Genomic DNA, 21364 nt, shown 5'->3' with positions numbered 1-21364 from the left:
ATTTATTTAAATTGAAAGATTTCCTTATATGAATTGTAACAGTAAAATCTTTGAAATTGTTGCATGTTGCATTTATATTTTTGTTCAGTATAAAAAGGGAAAGTAAAAGACAGAAGCAGACATAAACACAGAATAGTGGAATCAAAGAGGTGTGTGTGCGCACCACTCAAACTCACTCTCTGTCAGTGGTATGGAGATGACCACACCATTCCCAGTCCCCACCCACAAGCGGTTTCCACCAATAAGAAGGGCTGTTATTCGCACAAAGGAGAAGCCCAGCTTGCCAGTACCTGTCAATCAGAGTGAGAGAGAAGAGAGAAAGAGATAGAACACAGGTCAATCCATACATTGGATGCATGTCAATAGACTAAAAGTGGAGTCAAATAACATGGTGTCCTATCAATGAGTTGGCCGAAGCTTAGCCTGCTGGTCCCAGATCTGATCTGTCTGAGCTGTCTTGCCAACTCTTATAGTCATTGTCTTGATATGACAACAAACATACAAATTGTCCGTACAACACAAACAGATCTTGGACCACCAGCCAGAGCTGGATAGCATGGTTGCTGTCAATTTCATTTCAATTCAGTCAATTCAGGAAGTAAACTGTAATTCCAAATCTTTTTCTTAGAGGAAAACTGAAATTGGAATTTTAGTTTACTTTCTGAATTGACATGGAAATTGACTCCATTCCTGCTGTTTAGCTTAGGTTTATTCCTACCCAGCATCTTGCTGACGTAGGGTTCGATGTCGACATCCTGTAGGTGCTGGTGTGTGAGGGCGTGGTAGAGACGCAGCGTGGAGTCCAGACGGATTGACACCCACACCCCATCCCCGATCCACGCCAGCTGCCTCACCTGGCTCTCCCTGCGAGGGTGGGCGTCAAAGGACTTCTGACGTGGGAGGGGTTAGGGGGGTGAATTGGTGGATTGATTTACTTTTGATTTATTTCAGAATATTATCAATGTGGAGCGACATTACATGAGCTCTCCCCGACCCATCTCTATCGGCAACATAACTGCAGATAGACTCAAGACTGGGTTAGCCCACTGGGCTAATGTCTTGGCATTATTATGTCTGGGAGCTAGCGTGAGTCTTCAGGTCTCAAAAAAGGTAACTTTGCAACTTCCTCTACTATACAAACAGTCCCTCCCCTCCTGTGACCAACCTCTATCTGCATGCTCTTGGGCTGGATGACATGGATCTTGTTCTTGTAGCCACACCACACTTTGTCATGGACCATGGCCATGCAGCGGATAGAGTGGTGCGGTCTACCCAGGTCCATCAGGTGGTAGTTTGACAGGTCCCACTGCCCGTCTGGAGATAAAGAGATACACAAACACACACAGGCCCACACATGAACAAATGATGTAAAGCTTTAAATCACGATTAGAAAAAGCAATGTTGCTCTCATGGAATGTCATTTTTTGAGCACAGCAGACAGTTAATGGTTAAGGCTCATAGGTGAGAGCTCAGAAGAATTAGGTAGGTTAGGGTTAAGTTTACGTTACCCTCAGATCTGTGGAAGATAGCCAGTGTCCCGTCTGCCAGAGCCACAAGCACACGACCCTTCACATGCCTGAAACAGAGACAGTCATGTTACACAAAGCAACATGCACCCATTTACTACAACATTAATGAAGGACTGGTAAAAATGTCCATTCTAAAAGCAGACAGTGGTCAGTAGTGGGGGACTTACACTAGACTGAGCACAGAGTCCTTCAGTTTGATGGAGTGGAGACACTTCTTCCAGTTGGCCACTGCCGAATGGACGTAAAGCCTGGAGAAGGGATGTAAAGCTCAGTTAGGACATAGACAGAGATAGGGTTTTATGGGTTGGGAGACATATGCAGGCAAAACTGGTTGCCGAAAAAATTATGTTGTTGTTTTTTGTGACATTGTGGTCAAGTGTTGTAAAAATACATTTTTGCACTTTTTTAGAAAACCAGAAAACAACATCACTATGATGTCCCATATTACATTTCCGCCACTAGCTAGGCATTAAGTGATTAATTACCCACCAGCCATTTTGTGCTCCCAGCCACATGGTGGGGGCTACGCTGGTTCCAGCTTTCGGGTCGTCGCTTCCATCCTCCGTCTCCTGGGGTGGGGAGTTAGACTCCTCTTTTGACTGGCCTGCACACCTGACAGGGGACACAAACAGAGAGTTGTCTTGAAGTCCACTATAGACTACCACAGTCCAACTACTGTAGCATGTTAGCAGTATTATCTGCTGCAGAAATGTAAAGAGATGACTAAAGGATTTAAAAAGTAGAAGTTAGACTAAAACAAAATCAAATCAAACTAAAGTGTATGTAAATACACTTTCAGTAAAAATGTTGAGAACATTTATGAAAGTTTCAATGACAACATTTCAATAATGTACTGGCGATATTCTTCTCTTTACAACTACTAGCAATTCAAAACTGGTCAAATCTTGTGTCTTACCGGTCATATTGGCCAGCATCAACCACCGGAGGCTGGGGGTCTGTGAAGACGTGCTCCATGAAGGGCCCTGGAGGCCCCAAGGTGTTGTCTGTCTCGCTGGCGGCTGGCTCAGCTACCTCTGTAGCCTCTGTGGCCTCCTCTGCTGACTGGGCCGGGTGCAGCTTCCCACTGAGTGGTGGAGCCATGGGAGCTGAGGCGACAGGGACACAGGGTGATACATTATACACTATATACTACAACAACTATACCTATTAACTATAGATGGGCACTAATACGGAAAGTCCCTATCGATATTAGTTGAAATTTGTTGTTTGCAATTGATATATCAGATTTTTTTTTTAAACATGTGGAGGCCTATTAACTATACTTATAACTCTTCAACTGACTGGGCTGGGTGCAGCTTCCAATGAGAGGGGAAACTACTGGGGGGAAGGGGGGACATATCAGCACTTGCTGGGATATATACACCAACATATATAGTGGAGGTTCCCAACTAGATTCACCCGAAATCAGCCTCCCACTGAGCGGGAGAGCCACGTCAGAGACACAGGGAGGAGGGACAAGAAGAGGAAGAATTGTGCCGCAATTAAAGCCTATATTTTTTCATTGCAAGCCCGATGATACATATACAGTGCCTTGCGCAAGTATTCGGCCCCCTTGAACTTTGCGACCTTTTGCCACATTTCAGGCTTCAAATATAAAGATATAAGAAGGTGCTCTGGTCAGATGAAACCAAAATTGAACTTTTTGGCAACAATGCAAAACGTTATGTTTGGCGTAAAAGCAACACAGCTCATCACCCTGAACACACCATCCCCACTGTCAGACATGGTGGTGGCAGCATCATGGTTTGGGCCTGCTTTTCTTCAGCAGGGACAGGGAAGACGGTTAAAATTGATGGGAAGATGGATGGAGCCAAATACAGGACCATTCTGGAAGAAAACCTGATGGAGTCTGCAAAAGACCTGAGACTGGGACGGAGATTTGTCTTCCAACAAGACAATGATCCAAAACATAAAGCAAAATCTACAATGGAATGGTTCAAAAATAAACATATCCAGGTGTTAGAATGGCCAAGTCAAAGTCCAGACCTGAATCCAATCGAGAATCTGTGGAAAGAACTGAAAACTGCTGTTCACAAATGCTCTCCATCCAACCTCACTGAGCTCGAGCTGTTTTGCAAGGAGGAATGGGAAAAAATGTCAGTCTCTCGATGTGCAAAACTGATAGAGACATACCCCAAGCGACTTACAGCTGTAATCGCAGCAAAAGGTGGCGCTACAAAGTATTAACTTAAGGGGGCTGAATAATTTTGCACGCCCAATTTTTCAGTTTTTCATTTGTTAAAAAAGTTTGAAATATCCAATAAATGTTGTTCCACTTCATGATTGTGTCCCAATTGTTGTTGATTCTTCACAAAAAAAATACAGTTTTATATCTTTATGTTTGAAGCCTGAAATGTGGCAAAAGGTCGCAAAGTTCAAGGGGGCCGAATACTTTCGCAAGGCACTGTACAGTGTAATATACAGTGCCCTAAGAAAGTATTCACACCCCTTTGTTAAGGCAAGCCTAAATAAGTTCCTGAGTGATTTGCTTAACAAGTCACACAATAAGTTGCATGGACTCACTCTGTGTGCAATAATAGTGTTTAACACTGTCAAATTGAGCCCATGGGCCCCCAGTTGGGGAACCCTGCTGTACAGAATAAAAATGGCAAGACCTTCATCCTGTTTGCAGCAAGGCACTAAAGTAATACTGCAAAAAATGTGGCAAAGTAATTCACTTTTTGTTCAGAATACAAAGTGTTATATGTTTGGGGCCAATCCAATACAACACATTACTGAATACCACTCTCCATAAACATAGTGGTGGCTGCATCATGTTATGGATATGCTTGTAATCGTTAAGGACTGGGAAGTTTTTCAGGTTGAAAAGAAACGGAATGGAAATCCTAGTTGAAAACCTGGTTCAGTCTGCTTTCCACCAGATACTGGGAGATGAATTCATCTTTCAGCAGGAGAATAACCTAAAACACAAGGCCAATGTACACTGGAGTTGCTTACCAAGACAGTGAATGTTCCCGAGTGGCCTAGTTACAGTTTTGACATAAAAACTACATGAAAATCCATGGCAAGACCTGAAAATAGTTGTCTAGCAATGATCAACAACCAATTAGACAGAGCTTGAAGAATTTTGAAAAGAATAATGGGCAAATGTTGCACAATCCAGGTATGGAAAGCTCTTAGAGACTCATCCAGAAAGACTCACAGCTGTTATCGCTGCCAAAGCATCTTCTACAAAGTGTTGACCCAGGGGTGTGAAAACTTATGTAAATGAGATATTTCTGTATTTCATTTTCAATAAATTTGCTAAACATTAATAAAAACATATTTTCCCTTTCTCATTATAGGTTAAAAAAAATCAATTTTGAATTAACACAACAAAATGTGGACTAAGTCAAGGGTATGAATACTTTCTGAAGGCACAATAATTAAATCTCTGGGGTTCTCACCTTGCCCTCGGTCCAGTACGGGTGTGTCTGTGCGCGAGGAGCAGTTGCTGCGGACCACGCTACAGTTGGTGGCACAGCCCACCAGGGTGATGCCTGCTAGCATGCCCTCCACCCCACCTGTCTCCTCACCACCACCCTCCCCAGAGTCCAGCACGATCTCACCCGCCGGGTAGTCACTCTCACTGGCCGCTGCAGACAGACACACAGAAAAGCACATATGCAAACACAGAAACAAGCACGCACACACAGAAATACACACCCATACACATGCACACAAAGCACAAACATTAGATGTGATTCTAGTTCAGTAGATTTAGATGGAATTACAGTGCATTCAGAAAGTATTCAGACCCTTTCCCTTTCTCTACATTTTTAAACATTACAGCCTTATTCTAAAATGTATGAAAAAACATTTTCCCTCATCAATCTACACACAATACCCAATAATGACAAAGCGAAAACAGGTTTTTAGAAATGTTTGCAAATGTATAATATTTTTAAAATCAGAAATACCTTAAGTTTTCAGACCCTTTGCTATGAGACCTATAATTTAGCTCATGTGCATACTTTTTCCATTAAGATGTTTTTTACAACCTGATTGGAGTCCACCTGTGGTAAATTCAATCGATTGGACATGATTTGGAAAGGCACACACCTGTCTACACCTGTCTATATACAGTTGCCAGTGCATGTCAGAGCAAAAACCAAGCCATGAGGTCAAAGGAATTGTCCGTAGAGCTCCGAGACAGGATTGTGTCGAGGCACAGATCTGTGGAAGGGTACCAACACATTTATGCACCATTGAAGGTCCCCAAGAACACAGTGGCCTCCATCATTCTTAAATTAAAGAAGTTTGGAACCACCAAGACTCCTCCTAGAGCTGGTTCGCCCAGCCAAACTGAGCAATCGGGGAAGAAGGGCCTTGGTCAGGGAGGTGCCCAAGAACCCGATGGTCACTCTGACAGAGCTTCAGAGTTTGTCTGTGGACAACCATCTCTGCAGCACTCTACCAATCAGGAGACCATGAGAAACAAGATTCTCTGGTCTGATGAAACCAAGATTTGTCCTGAATGCCGAGCGTCACATCTGGAGGAAACCTGGCACCATCCCTACAGTGAAGCATGGTGGTGGAAGCATCATGCTGTGGGGATGTATTTCAGTGGCAGGGACTGGGAGACTGGTCAGGCTCGAAGGAAAGATGAAAGGAGCAAAAAGTACAGAAAGATCCTTGATCAAAACCTGCTCTAGAGCGCTCAGGACTTCAGACTGGGGTGAAGGTTCACCTTCCCAATTGCTGTAAAAAGTGCTTCAACAAAGTACTGAGTAAAGGGTCTGAATACTTATGTAAATATGATATTTCAGTTTTTATTTTTTTATACATTTGCTAAAATTTCTCAAAAACTTTTTTACTTTGTCATTATGGGGTACTGTGTGTAGATTGATGAGGGGAAAAAAAACAATTTAAGCAATTTTATAATAAGGCTGTAAAATAACAAAATGTGGAAAAAGTCAAGGGGTCTGAATGCACTTTATATATTACGTTGATTTTTGAATTTTTTAAATTTTATTTTTAACCTTTATTTAACCAGGCAAGTCAGTTAAGAACATATTCTTATTTTCAATGACGGCCTGGGAACAGTGGGTTAACTGCCTGTTCAGGGGCAGAACGACAGATTTGTACCTTGTCAGCTCGGGGGTTTGAACTCGCAACCTTCCGGTTACTAGTCCAACACTCTAACCACTAGGCTACGCTGATCTGAATACTATGGTCATGTCATGGTAGTAGATTTGGTTCAGGTGGAGAGTGCTATATGGTTTGTGTTGTGTTAATAGACAGGGTGTAGGATAGGTGGTCGGTAGTCATGTTATTATGGCAGTAGATTCCTTAGTGGGCAAGTTGCAGTAGATTTGGTCCAGATGGTGAGTGCTAATGTATGTGGTCATGTTGTGGTAGTAGATCTGGTTGTGTTATTATAGTAGTAGGGTGCTAAGTTGTCAAGTAGCGGTAGAGTTGGTCTAATAGGTGAGTACTATGTGTTTGTGTTACGGTTTGACCGCTAACCTGGCACGCTGGAGATGCAGAGCACGTGGGCATTGCAGACGTTGAACTGGTCGACCAACGAGCCGGGCTGGTTGGCATCAATTATGACCACCTTGATGATGATAATGATGATAACAGTTTTTTATTATTTGATCAATTGAAACAAATAGCAGCAACAATCTGTGTTACAAGTACAACTTATTAGAAACAAAACAATATGATTTAAAAGTATTATTTAACACCTTGCTGGCCGAGTGGGTACTGGTCAGGATCCAGACTCTGCTACTCATAGTGTCTGTTTCATGGAGCTCCTTAGACTGGGGGAAGGAAAGGGAGAGGGACAGAAAAGGAGGGAGAGGTGGGGGTGAGAAACGGAAGAAGGGGCAATAAGTATGTTTTCAAACTAAAACATTCGCTAAATTAACTAACAAACCAACTAGATCAAGAGACAGACTGTACCTTTCTCTTCTCTGGTGAGCTGTGGTTGCTCTTGCCGTCTCCTCCCTCCCCCTCCTCTATGGCTAGAGGATTCGTAACGCCGTTGCCGGGGCCAGCCTTTAGTGTCATAATTTCCTGAGTGCATGTCTTCCATCCCGTCAGGTCCACCCCCGCCGCACACCACAACTAAACAGAGTTTGTTTTCACACATTGTTAACACAGCTCTCGAGCGGCTAGATGTTCTTTACCATTTGGCCATCAGATTTGCTACAAATGGTCCTTATAGGACACTTTCACTGCACTCTATACTACTCTGTAAACTGGTCATCTTTATACACCCGTCGCAAGACCCACTGGTTGATGCTTATTTATAAGCACTCCCCCCTATCTGAGATATCTACTGCAGCCCTCATCCTCTACATACAACACCTGTTCTGCCAGTCACATTCTGTTAAAGGTCCCCAAAGCACACACACATCCCTGGGTCGCACCTATTTTCAGTTCGCTGCAGCTAGCGTCTGGAGCGAGCTGCAAAAAACACTCAGACTGGACCGTTTTATCTCCATCTCTTCATTCAAAGGCTCAATCACGGACACTCTTCCTCACAGTTGTGGCTGCTTTGTGTGATGCATTGTTGTCTCTACCTTCTTGCCCTTTGTGCTGCTGTCTGTGCCCAATAATGTTTGTACCATGTTTTGTTCTGCTGCCATGTTGTGTTGCTACCATGTTGTTGTCATGTGTTGCTACCATGCTATGTTGTTGTCTTGGGTCTCTCTTTATGTAGTGTTGTGGTGTCTCTTGTCGTGGTGCGTTTTGTCCTATATTAAAAAAATATTTAAAAAATGAGTCCCAGCCCCCATCTCAGCAGGAGGCCTTTTGGTAGGCCGTGATGGTAAATAATAATTTGCTCTTAACTGACTTGCCTAGTTAAATAAAGAATCAATGGGTATATATAATGAATTAACACGACGATTGATTGAACAGCAGTAAATATTGCAGATTTTTGCTTTAACCAAGTACATATTTGTTTGTTTACCTTCCTGTTGGGGTCCTTCTCCACCAGGGGGCGACAGTAGACAGGAACAGGGACATTCTTCATGCGGTTGTCCTCCTTCTCATTGGCCTGGGAGAAGACAGACAGACAAACCCTCCAATCACAAAACTGCTCCAAGACCTCCAATAGAAGAAGCCATTACCACTCAACTAAATCAAAACTACATTGCTGTGTTCATATAGCCATATAACCACACTTTTGACACATCTGATGTGTCTTGGGGAAGAGCTTTGAGATTGGAGGTAGGTTGATATAGCAGAGAAACAGAGTCAACGGGTTGTGGGGTGTCTGTTAACATGACTGAGGGACAGGGGCATTGTGTCAATAGCTTATGTTAGATTGTGTGTTGTGCTGCTGTCTGTGCCCAATGTGTGTCTACTTGGGGACATTAATACAGTAATGTACACACACTTAAGGTTACAAATATATATGTTTTGAGCAGAATAGTGATTTCTAGGTACAAGTGCAAACTTCATGTGCTAGGACATTTAAGAAGTTGGTCTGATGGTGCCCTCTGATGTCATTGGCCTCCCCCTTGCTTGGGGGAAGAATACAATTCCGCAGTACCTAACGTCATTAACAAACTTTTAATGTACAAATGACCAAACCCTGTCTTAGGGATGGCTAACTCAGGAGATCCCTTCAGTCTCCACAGAGTTGGATAAATCTGCTTTTGGTTTCCTTGCACCCCATGTGTGGAACAATCTACAGAGTTCCCTGCAACTAGATGTACTGGTGCCTCTCAGGCAGTTCAAATTGTTGTTTGGGGACATCTATGCTGATGAATGATTCTCCTGAGTATGTTTTGTAGTTTTGTATTATGTTGTATTTATACATTGTGTATATGCAAGGCTCCCTTGTACGAGAGATCTTCATCTCAATGGGACTCCTGCTAAAAAAAAGAAAGGTGAAATAGAAATAGAGAACAAAAGAGGAAAGCTCCCCCTTTTCCTCGACACAATCCTGTCTCGGAGCTCTACGGACAATTCCTTCGAGCTCATGGCTTGGTTTTTGCTCTGACATGCACTGTCAACTGTGGGACCTTGTATAGGCAGGTGTGTGCCTTTCCAAATCATGTCCAATCAATTGAATTTACCACAGGTGGACTCCAATCAAGTTGTAGATCTCAAGGATGATCAATGAAAAAAGGATGCACCTGAGCTCAATTTCGAGTCTCATAGCAAAGGGTCTGAACACTTACATAAATAAAAGGTATCTGTTTTTATTTGGAATACATTTACAAAAATGTTTAAAAACCTGTTATTGCTCTGTCAATATGTGGTATTTCTGTGTAGATTGATGAGAGAAAACATGTATTTAATCAATTTTAGAATAAGGCTTTAAAGTAACAAAATGTGGAAAAAGTGAAGGGTTCTGAATACTTTCTGAATGCAGTGTAGGTGTTGTGTCAGACTTGGGGTCTGTTGGTGTGTCTTGTGATGGGTCTATGGGGTAACTAAATGCGGCTCATGCTAGGTTAGGGAGGGACCCTGTGGGTGTAACTTGCCTGTTGTTTCTTCAGCGGGCCTTCCAGTGCACTGTCCAGCTGAGCACCAGTCTTTGGGAGAAATAGAGTTAAAGAGACACCGCCCTATATGATGTATTTTGACTGCTACATGGATGGCATTTTTTGTTATATATATTTATATTTAGGGGGTACATTTAATATCGCAGATAGATTGTAGCTTCCATCAATGTAATTGTCTGCATCATTTCCAATCCCCCATATATTCTTTTGTAAATATGATATTTAAAAAAAACATGTTCCTTTTATTATTTTCCCCTAACCCTACCACCCCACCCCTAATTGGAGTAAATTAATGGCTTCTTTAAACACGTAGGCTTCTACTTCCAGCTTACGGTGCATTTGGAAAGTATTCAGACCCCTTCATTTTTTCCACATTTTGTTACACTACAGCCTTATTCTAAAATGGATTTAATTGTTTTTTTTCTTCATTAAATCTACACACAATACCCCATAATGACAAAGTAAAAACAGGTTGTTTTTTTTCCCCTCCAGACGTGACGCTTGGCATTTAGGCCAAAGCATTTACATTTACATTTAAGTCATTTAGCAGACGCGCTTATCCAGAGCGACTTACAAATTGGTGCATTCACCTTATGACATCCAGTGGAACACTCACTTTACAATAGTGCATCTAAATCTTAAAGGGGGGGGGTGAGAGGGAATACTTATCCTATCCTAGGTATTCCTTAAAGAGGTGGGGTTTCAGGTGTCTCCGGAAGGTGGTGATTGACTCCGCTGTCCTGGCGTCGTGAGGGAGTTTGTTCCACCATTGGGGGGCCAGAGCAGCGAACAGTTTTGACTGGGCTGAGCGGGAGCTGTACTTCCTCAGTGGTAGGGAGGCGAGCAGGCTAGAGGTGGCCTTGTTTGGGTGTAGGGCCTGATCAGAGCCTGGAGGTACTGAGCGTTCAATCTTGGTTTCATCAGACTGGAGAATCTTGTTTCTCATGGTCTGAGAGTCCTTCAGGTGCCTTTTGGCAAACTCAAAGCGGGCTGTCACGTGCCTTTTACTGAAGAGTGGCTTCCATCTGGCCACTTTATCATTAAGGCCAGATTGGTGGAGTGCTGCAGAGATGGTTGTTCGTCTGGAAGGTTCTCCCATCTCCACAGAGGAACTCTGGAGCTCTGTCAGAGTCACCTCCCTGACCAAGGCCCTTCCTCCCCCGATTGCTCAGTTTGGCAGGGAAGCTAGCTCTAGGAAGAGTCTTGGTGGCTCCAAACCTCTTCCATTTAAGTACGATGGAGGCCACTGTGTCCTTGGGGACCTTCAATGCTGCAGAAATGTTTTGGTACCCTTCCCCAGATCTGACTCGACATAATCCTGATCAATGGAAACAGGATGCACCTGAGCTCAATTTTGAGTGTCATAGCAAAGGGTTTGCATTTATTTTTAATACACTTGAGAAAGAAAAAAAAGTTTGTCATTATGGGGTATTGATGAGGGAATAATACATTTTAGAATAAGGCTGTAATGTAACAAAATGTGGGAAAAGTGAAGGGGTATACATTTTATATACATTTTACGGACAAAATGTATTTTAGAATAGTTATTTGTTTGTTTTTAATCCCATCTACCCTCAACCCCTCCCATCTATCTCTGAAGACCATCCAGTCCTATCCTTCAGTTACCCTAAACCCCTCCCATCTATCTCTGAAGACCATCCTTCAGCTACCAGCAACCTCTCCCATCTATCTCTGAAGACCATCCCATTTTTATTTCTATTCACCATATATTTTTAACTGTGCTGTTTCACAAAAATTCTGTATCTACAGTATATACATTTCACGGACACAATATATTTTACATTAGTTATCTCGTTGTTTTCAGTCCCACCCTTCAGCTCCACTCAACCCCTCCCATCTATCTCTTAACACCATCCATTTTTTATTTCTATTTGCCATATATTTTCCAACTGTGCTGTGATGTTTCACAAAAGTTCTGAACCTTTCTATTGTCATAGTTTCTACAAATTGTACATTAAAGACAACATTTTTGCTAAAAGTATTATTATATTATTGATCAGTTGACTATGACTTTTCAAATCACCCAGCAGGCTCCAGGTAAATGTTACAATTCATTCCTAGACATGCCATTCCTAGACATGCAACCAAAAACAAGCTACATATGGACAGTACTAAAACAAATGATCTAATGATTCTGTCTCTTCACAGCTAAATCTGCAGAGCTGGGATGGAAGACATTTTACTTGGATGCTGAATGCTTGCTAAATACTCAGATTGGTGGGCAAACGGCCGGACAGACGGACAGGTGGATGAGAGACGGTACCTGTTTGAAGCGTGGTGGTACGCTCCAGCCGCAGGCCTGCATAATGCCGTCATCGCGGCGCATGTGCTCTCGGACCTGCCGGTATTGTTCCCGGCGCTGCTCGCGACGAGCTGACAGCGCAGAGTCGCTAAGGAGAGACGCAACACCATTACTGGCCAGTCTAGAACAGAGGGTGGAGAGAAAGGCATAGAGAGAGAGAGAGAGAGAGAGAGAGAGAGAGAGAGAGAGAGAGAGAGAGAGAGAGAGAGAGAGAGAGAGAGAGAGAGAGGCGGAGAGAGAGAAGCGAAGCGTTAGCAAGCGCGGCCAAGCTGCTGCAAAGAAAGAGAGAAGCTACAGCAGCATTGTGAGTTTTTAAGCAGTTAAGCTACAGCCAGCTATGAGAAAATAAATGGAAAACAAAAGAACACACCCAGAAACAAGAGTAGAGCGTAAAATAAGCAGCAATCACTATATGTGATCTGCACTTAGCAATAATCACTAAGAACAATGCACAAAGCAGTAATATGAACTAGCAACCATACATCCTTTTGCACTTTAACATGATGCCACATGCAAGAACACTACTAACTGATTCAAAATATGATGGGAGGTAATAAATTATATCACACATATTGTAGGATTACACATTACACACTCTCCCCTACACATGCATAGACAACTAACTCTACAATGTTAGAGGGTGGACAAGGAAGGGATGGAGATGGAGGTATGAAGGAAGGGATAGAGGGATGGAGATGGAGGATGATCAGAGAGAGAGAGAGAGAGGGGTGGAGGGATAGAGGGATGAAGGTATGGACAGAGACAGATTGAGGGAAGAATGTAAATAAAAAAGGTTGGTGTGTGTGTTTTTCTCTCACTCTTCTGGGAAAAACTCCAGGGTTCGGTTTGAGGTGGAGATCTGACACATGGCGTGGCTGCGTCTCTGGGGGAAGCCTGCAGGGGACGGGGATTTGTAGTGGATGTTGACGCTGTAGTATGGACGCTTGACTGGCGGAGGACTCGCAGAGGAACTGAACAGGCGGGCGAAACTGGAAGGAGAGAAGAGAGAGAGAGAGATGTACAGTCAGAAAGTTCAGTAAAGATTTAATTAACTGTACACTACCATTCAAAAGTTTGGGGTCACTGAAAAATGTCCTTGTTTTTAAAAGAAAAGCAAATGTTTTGTACATTAAAATAACATCAAATTGATCAGAAATTGAATAGCCTTCATTTCTCAGAACAAGAACAGATTGACGAGTATCAGAAGAAAGGTCTTTGTTTCTGGCCATTTTGAGCCTGTAATCGAACCCACAAATGCTGATGCTACAGATACTCAACTAGTCTAAAGAAGGCTAGTTTTATTGCTTCTTTAATCAGTATAACAGTTTTCAGCTGTGCTAACATACTTGCAAAAGGGGTTTTCTAATGATCAATTAGCCTTTTAAAATGAGAAACTTGGAAATAAGCTAACACAACGTGCCATTGGAACACAGTGATGGTTGATGACAATGGGCATCTGTACGCCTATGTAGATATCCCATAAAAAAAGTCATCCGTTTCCAGCTACAATAGTCATTTACAACATTAATGTCTATACTGTATTTCTGATCAATTTGATGTTATTTTAATGGACAAAAAATGTGCTTTTCTTTCAAAAACAAGGACATTTCTAAGTGACCCCAAACTTTTGAACTTTTGACCCCAACTAGTGTACAGTACACAGCCTTAAGGCGTCCGCATGCTACCCAGCTGAAACAGTTCAGCAGAGTTTGTGCATACAGTTGAAGTCGGAAGTTTACATACACTTAGGTTGGAGTCATTAAAACTAGTTTTTCAACTGCTCCACAAAATTCTTGTTAAACTATAGTTTTGGCAAGTCGGTAAGGACATCTACTTTTTTCTTGACACAAGTAATTTTTCCAACAATTGTTTACAGGTGAAGCACCAATTTGTAAGTCGCTCTGGATAAGAGCGTCTGCTAAATGACTTAAATGTAAATGTAAATGATTGTACTTATAATTCACTGTATCACAATTCCAGTGGGTCAGAAGTTTACATACACAAAGTTGACTATGCCTTTAAACAATTTGTTTAAAATGATGTCATGGCGTTAGAAGCATCTGATAGGCTAATTGACATCATTTGAGTCAATTGGAGGTGTACCTGTGGATGTTTTTCAAGGCCTACCTTCAAACTATTTGCTTGACATAATGGGAAAATCAAAAGAAATCAGCCAAAAAAGACAAAAGACAAAAAATTGTAGACTTCCACAAGTCATCCTTGAGAACAATTTCCAAACGCCTGAAAGTACCACGTTCATCTGTACAAACAATAGTACGCAAGTATAAACACCATGGGACCACACAGCCGTCATACCTCTCTGTCTCCTAGAGATGAACGTACTTTGGTGCAAAAAGTGCAAATTTATCCCAGAACAACAGCAAAGGACCTTGTGAAGATGCTGGATGAAACAGGTACAAAAGTATCTATATCCACAGTAAAACGAGTCCTATATTGACATAACCTGAAAGGCCGCTCAGCAAGGAAGAAGCCACTGCTCCAAAACCGCCATAAAAAAGTCAGACTATGGTTTGCAACTGCACATGGGGACAAAGATCATACTTTTTGGAGAAATGCCCTCTGGTCTCATGACACAAAAAGAGAGCTGTTTGGCCATAATGACCAACGTTATGTTTGGAGGAAAAAGGGGGAGCCGAAGAACACCATCCCAGCCGTGAAGCAAGGGGGTGGCAGCATCATGTTGTGGGGGTGCTTTGCTGCAGGAGGGACTGGTGCACTTCACAAAATAGATGGCCACATGAGGGAGGAAATATATGTGGATATATTAAAGCAACATCTCAAGACACCAGTCAGGAAGTTAAAGCTTGGTCACAAATGGGTCTTCTAAATGGACAATGACCCCAAGCATACTTCCAAAGTTGTGGCAAAATGGCTTAAGGACAACGAAGTCAAGGCTTTGGAGTGGCCATAACAAAGCCCTGACCTCAATCCTATAGAAAATTTGTGGAAAGAACTGAAAAAGCGTGCGCGAGCAAGGAGGCCTACAAACCAAACTCAGTTACAACAGCTCTGTCAAGAGGAATGGGCCAAAATTCACCCAACGTATTGTGGGAAACTTGTGGAAGGCTACCTGAAACGTTTGACCCAAGTTAAACACTTTAAAGGCAATGCTGATTGAGTGCATGTAAACTTCTGACCCACTGGGAATGTGATAAAATAAATAAAAGCTGAAATAAATCATTCTCTCTACTATTATTCTGACATTTCACATTCTTAAAATGAAGTGGTGATTCTAACTGACCTAAGGAAATTTTACTAGGATTAAATGTCAGGAATTGTAAAAAACAGAGTATTGGCTAAGGTGCATGTAAACTTCCGACTTCAACTGTATATTCAGACGGCATTTTGTGACGTTTCTGTTCGTTTTCGTTTTCGGGATTTCGGGTAAGGTTTTTTTGGCTGTTCGGGCACACAACATTTTTTCGAGGCAAGCCGAAGTCTACGTCCCTTCATCGTGATTGGTCAACAGTAGGGATTCTTCTATAGAGTCTGTGGTCCTTTAACAAGAGACGACTCGTTTTCAACACAAAAAAATACTGCACCAAACATCTTAGTTTAGATATAATATTGTAACTAAGAACTCCTCGGCAAAAACGTCAAAATAAATGACAGATTTATTGAGTTATCTTAGATTAATTAGGATTATTTTGAGTCGTCTCAAAATTGACAAACAGAACTAGTGCCGCTTTTTTCTCATTTTTCAAGCGAACGTCTTTTAAGGGAGTATGCGAGCTCACTCGTTCGGTTCCAGCCAAACTAGGTGCTAGCCGAACTGAAGTATGCTGACACCTTTATGCCACTGATAATAACTCACAACTGCCAGATGGTGGATTTCTTCTTCTCCTGCATCTGAGGACTCTCCCTGGATGCCCTGAGGAGACAGAGAGAGACATGTTTTTGCAGGAATAAATCATGGGAGCAGCATATATCTAGCCTGGTCACAGATCTGTTGGTCTTGCCAACGTCTTTGGTCATTGTCATGCTAAATATAGGAGATACGGCCTGCCTTTCCCGATCCTCTCTGTCCACCAGATGGCCGACAGCATCTCCATTAGCCTATCCTTGTACTGGTTCCTCCCCCTTTCACCCCTCACTCCCCTCCTCCCACTCCTCCTTCTCCTGTCATCACCTGATCCTCTCTGTCCACCAGACAGCCGACAGCATCTCCATTAGCCTATCCTTGTACTGGTTCCTCTCCCTTTCACCCCTCACTCCCCTCCTCCCACTCCTCCTTCTCCTGTCATCACCTGATCATCTCTGTCCACCGGACGGCCTCCTTTACATTTACATTTACATTTAAGTCATTTAGCAGACGCTCTTATCCAGAGCGACTTACAAATTGGCGCATTCACCTTATGACATCCAGTGGAACAGTCACTTTACAATAGTGCATCTAAATCTTAAAGGGGGGGGGGTGAGAGGGATTACTTATCCTATCCTAGGTAGTTCCATTAGTCTCTCCTTGTACTGGTTCCTCTCCCTTTCACCCCTCACTCCCCTCCTCCCACTCCTCCTTCTCCTGTCATCACCTGATCATCTCTGTCCACCGGACGGCCTCCTGTAGTTCCATTAGTCTCTCCTTGTACTGGTTCCTCTCCATCAGGACCCTGGCCATCTCTACCCGCGTGAAACGCCGACGCTGCGTCATAGTCACATCCCCATCCACCATCGGAGACGAGTACTGAGGGAGAAAAGGAGGGGGAGAAAATGGGGAAGAGAGAAGGGGGAGAGAAGAGAGGAAGAGAAAGGGGAGGATGAGAAGGGATACCCTTTTACACTGTTGTGCCTGCTGACCCCAAACTGTTCTGTGCTGGCTATCAGAAATGTTATTTTTCACAACATTTTCAGAAAGAAAACTATTCAATGCCAACCCAAGAGGCATAGTTAGCTTAACATGCCCCTAGATCAGCATTTCTGTCACACCCTGATCTGTTTCACCAGTTTTGGTGATTGTCTCCACCCACCTCCAGGTGTCTCCTGTTTTCCCCATTAGTCCCCGGTGTATTTATCCCTGTGTTTCCTGTCTCTCTGTGCCAGTTCGGCTTGTTTTGCCAAATCAACCAGCGTTTCTCCTAAGCTCCTATTTCCCAGTCTCTGTTTTTTCCTAGGCATCATGGTTTTGACCCTTGCCTGTCCTGACGCTGTTTCCGCCTGACTATCCCCTTGTACTGTTTGGACTCTGACCTGGTTTATGAACTCTCGCTTGTCCCCCGACCTGCCTTTTGCCTACCCCCTTTTGGCGTAATAAATATCAGAGCTCAACCATCTGCCTCCTGTGTCTGCATTTTGGTCTCGCCTTGTGCCCTTATAGTTTCCCAAAATAGGGGTCACCTGATTTGAAAATGGGGTCGCAAGAGACTCTCCAGTAGCCGCTAGATGTGGTTGTAATAAACAGAGAGGTTTCTGTTATCTTCCAACAAATGCCTCTTATCTTTTCATTGGTTTAAACTGCTAAATATTTTGACCCCATCACTTAAAGATAAGAGTCTAAGGAACATGTACAGTGCATTCGGAAAGAATTTAGACCCCTTCACTTAAAGATAAGAGTCTAAGGAACACGTACAGTGCATTCGGAAAGAATTTAGACCCCATCACTTAAAGATAAGAGTCTAAGGAACACGTACAGTGCATTCGGAAAGAATTTAGACCCCTTCACTTTTTCCAAATGTTGTTGCGTTATAGACTTATTTTCAAATGTATTACCAATAACTAACAGAAATAACTTATTTACATAAATATTCAGACCCTTTGCTATGAGCCTCAAAATTGAGCTCAGATGCATCCTGTTTCAATTGATCATTCTTGACATGTTTCTACAACTTGATTGGAGTCCACCTGTGGTACATTCAATTGATTGGACATGATTTGGAAAGGCACACACCTGTCTATATAAGGTTCACATTTGACAGTGCAGATCAGAGTAAAAACCAAGCCATACTGTCGATGGAATTGTATGTAGAGCTCCGAGACAGGATTGTGTCGAGGCACAGATCTGGGGAAGGGTACCAAAACATTTCTGCAGCATTGAAGGTTCCCAAGAAGACAGTGGCCTCCATCATTCTTAAATGGAAGAAGTTTGGAACCACCAAGACTCTTCCTAGAGCTGGCCAAACTGAGCAATCGGGGGAGAAGGGCCTTGGTCAGGGAGGTGACCAAGAACCCGGTGGTCACTGACAGAGGTCCAGAGTTCCTCTGTGGAGATGGAAGAACCTTCCAAAAGTACAACTATCTCTGCAGCTCTCCACCAATCAGGCCTTTATAGTAGAGTGGCCAGACGGAATGCCAAGAGTCACATCTGGAGGAAACCATGCAACGCTCATCACCTGGCCAATACCATCCCTACGGTGAAGCATGGTGGTGGCAGCATCTTGCTGTGGGGATGTTTTTCAATGGTAGGGACTGGGAGACTAGTCAAGATCGAGGGAAAGATGAACAAAGCAAAGTACAGAGAGATCCTTGATGAAAACTTGCTCCAGAGCGCTCAGGACCTCAGACTGGGGAAAAGGTTTACCTTCCAACAGGACAACGACCCTAAGCACACAGCCAAGACAGCGCAGGATTGGCTTCGGGGAAAGTCTCTGAATGTCCTTGAGTTGCCCAGCTAGAGCCCGGACTTGAACCCGATCGAACATCTCTGGAGAGACCTGAAAATAGCTGTGCAGCGATGCTCCCCAATCAACACGACAGAGCTTGAGAGGATCTGCAGAGAAGAATGGGAGAAACTCCCCAAATACAGATCTGCCAAGCTTGTAGCGTCACACCCAAGAAGACTCAAAGCTTAATCACTGCCAAAGGTGCTTCGACAAAGTACTGAGTAAAGGGTCTGAATACTTATGTAAATGTGATATTTTAGTTATTGTTTTTTTATACATTTGCCAAAAATTCTAAAAACCTGTTTTTACTTTGTCATTATGGGCTATTGTGTGTAGATTGATGAGGGAAAATAACAATTGAATCAATTTTCAAATAAGGCTGTAACGTAACCAGGGCTGTTACGTGACTGTAATCATTGTACCTCTAATCATCCTGACGGCAATGCAAATGTATTCGAAAATCGAATCAAACACTTCATGAGAGCCCATGAGTTCATGTTCTGCAACATTTCTATAGGCTATGCAATTGCATGAGAAAAGAGAGTGATGGTCTCTATTAAAAAGTGATGGCCTCAATCACATTGACCGTTACTCTCTTTGCTGACCATAATTTTCACTTGTCTGACCACTTGCATGATGACGAGTTTCTCACACGACTGGCCTTTCTGGGTGATGTTTTTTCTTGCCTGAATGATCTGAATCTAGGATTACAGGGACTCTCCGCAACTATATTAAATGTGCGTGACAAAATTGAGGCTGTGATTAAGACGTTGGAGCTCTTCTCTGTCTGCATTAAAAGGACAACACACAGGTCTTTCCATCATTGTATGCTTTTCTGAGTGCAAATGAACTCAAGCTTACGGACAATGTCAAATGTGATATAGAAAAGCACCTGAGTGAGCTGGGCGCGCAATTACGCAGGTAAACGGATGACACAAACAACTGGATTCGTTATCCCTTTCATGCCCTGCCTCTAGTCCACTTACCGATATCTGAACAAGAGAGCCTCATCGAAATTTAAACAAGCGGTCCTGTGAAAATGTAATTTAATCAGAAGCCACTGCTGGATTTCTGGATTGGGCTGCGCTCAGAGTATCCTGCCTTGTTGCAAATCGCGCTGTTAAGACACTGATGACTTTTGCAACCACGTACCTATATGAGAGTGGATTCTCGGCCCTCACTAGCATGAAAACTAACTACAGGCACAGACTGTGTGTGGAAAATGATTGAAGACTGAGACTCTCTCCAATTCAACCCAACATTGCAGAGTTATGTGCATGCTTTCAAGCACACCCTTCTCATTAACCTGTGGTGAGTTATTCCCAATTTCCAATGAACAAATACGGTTTTACATGTAAGATGGTTAAATAAAGAGCCAAATTATTGATTATTATTATTTGTGCCCTGTGCCCATATACAATAAGAGCTTTTTGTCACTTCCCACGAGCCGAGTTGTGACAAACTCACACTCATTCTTATGTTTAATAAATGTATCGTATAGTGTGTGTGGCAGGCTTACAATGATGGCAAAAAAACAACATTTGAGAGTGCGCTGACCCTGGTGCTAGAGAGGGTACGTAGCTGGAGGTTGAATGTTTGAAGGGGTATGGGACTATAAAAAGTTTGGGAACCACTGGTGTAGGCTATATTACATGGATATATTAGACTTTTTAAAATGTAGGCTATGCGTGGAAGGAAGGAGATGCTAAATGTGTTTATGATAATTAACAGTCAATTACCGTGAGACTGGCAGTTATTTGCCTGACAATCACCATTTGACAAAGTTTCATGACTGCCATAGCCCTAAACGTAACAAAATGTGGAAAAAGTGAAGGGGTCTGAATACTTTCCGAATGCACTATATGTGTGCCACTCTACAATGCCAACAAGCCACGCAGGAATCATCAGAACAGTGGACGAGACCAGGTACTAAATCAGACTGGGATAAAATATATAAACAAGACCATACAAATGTATGGCCTGGTGACCTTCTGAACTTCCCAATACCTTTCTGATGCATTTCAGTCACTTCAAACCATACTTCCTGTAGATTGAAATACTGTCAAAAGTAGAAGTAAAAACATTGACTGTTGATTACATCACTTTGTTACATGGTGGGGTCGCAAAACATTTTTTATATAAAAATGGGGTCGTGGGGCTAAAACAAATTGGGAACCCCTGCCCTAGCTAATCTTAGTTGAACAGGTAGGTATGTGAAATGTGGTTGTGAATTTCATATGAGCTCAATTAGGATTGAGGGCTCCTGCAAAGGCATTTCTCTCAAACAACCAAGGTCAGTTCTACAGAGAAAACTGGCACAAGAATCTCAATAGTAATTTGGCAGGTGGCATTCTCCCAGGATTAACCCATATACAACAAATCTAACACCAACTACAGTAATTCGACATT

At 42.8% G+C, this 21364-nt stretch overlaps 1 protein-coding gene across 9 annotated transcripts in view; it reads right to left on the bottom strand.

Moving 5' to 3' along the window:
- Window positions 1-21364, bottom strand: part of mapk8ip3 (mitogen-activated protein kinase 8 interacting protein 3) — a 68927-nt gene that overhangs the window by 6410 nt on the left and 41153 nt on the right. For 5 of the 9 annotated variants that reach the window (XM_046306746.1, XM_046306742.1, XM_046306741.1 and 2 more), the window contains 17 exons: window positions 16892-17043; window positions 16177-16233; window positions 13160-13330; window positions 12303-12462; window positions 9998-10048; window positions 8473-8559; window positions 7458-7622; window positions 7241-7315; window positions 7020-7110; window positions 4958-5146; window positions 2446-2635; window positions 2019-2141; window positions 1697-1777; window positions 1509-1576; window positions 1166-1314; window positions 719-890; window positions 177-290 (listed from right to left, as the gene is read on the bottom strand). In XM_046306746.1, coding sequence (XP_046162702.1) covers window positions 177-290; window positions 719-890; window positions 1166-1314; window positions 1509-1576; window positions 1697-1777; window positions 2019-2141; window positions 2446-2635; window positions 4958-5146; window positions 7020-7110; window positions 7241-7315; window positions 7458-7622; window positions 8473-8559; window positions 9998-10048; window positions 12303-12462; window positions 13160-13330; window positions 16177-16233; window positions 16892-17043 — 2095 coding nt within the window. The remainder of the gene's footprint in view (window positions 1-176; window positions 291-718; window positions 891-1165; window positions 1315-1508; window positions 1577-1696; window positions 1778-2018; window positions 2142-2445; window positions 2636-4957; window positions 5147-7019; window positions 7111-7240; window positions 7316-7457; window positions 7623-8472; window positions 8560-9997; window positions 10049-12302; window positions 12463-13159; window positions 13331-16176; window positions 16234-16891; window positions 17044-21364) is intronic. The other 4 variants (XM_046306744.1, XM_046306747.1, XM_046306745.1 and 1 more) reach the window with 2 other exon arrangements.

Source organism: Oncorhynchus gorbuscha, linkage group LG16, assembly GCF_021184085.1.
Source record: "Oncorhynchus gorbuscha isolate QuinsamMale2020 ecotype Even-year linkage group LG16, OgorEven_v1.0, whole genome shotgun sequence".
Classification (NCBI taxonomy): domain Eukaryota; kingdom Metazoa; phylum Chordata; class Actinopteri; order Salmoniformes; family Salmonidae; genus Oncorhynchus; species Oncorhynchus gorbuscha.
Note: the sequence above shows the minus strand (reverse complement) of the source record. Positions and strands in the feature narration are given on the sequence as shown.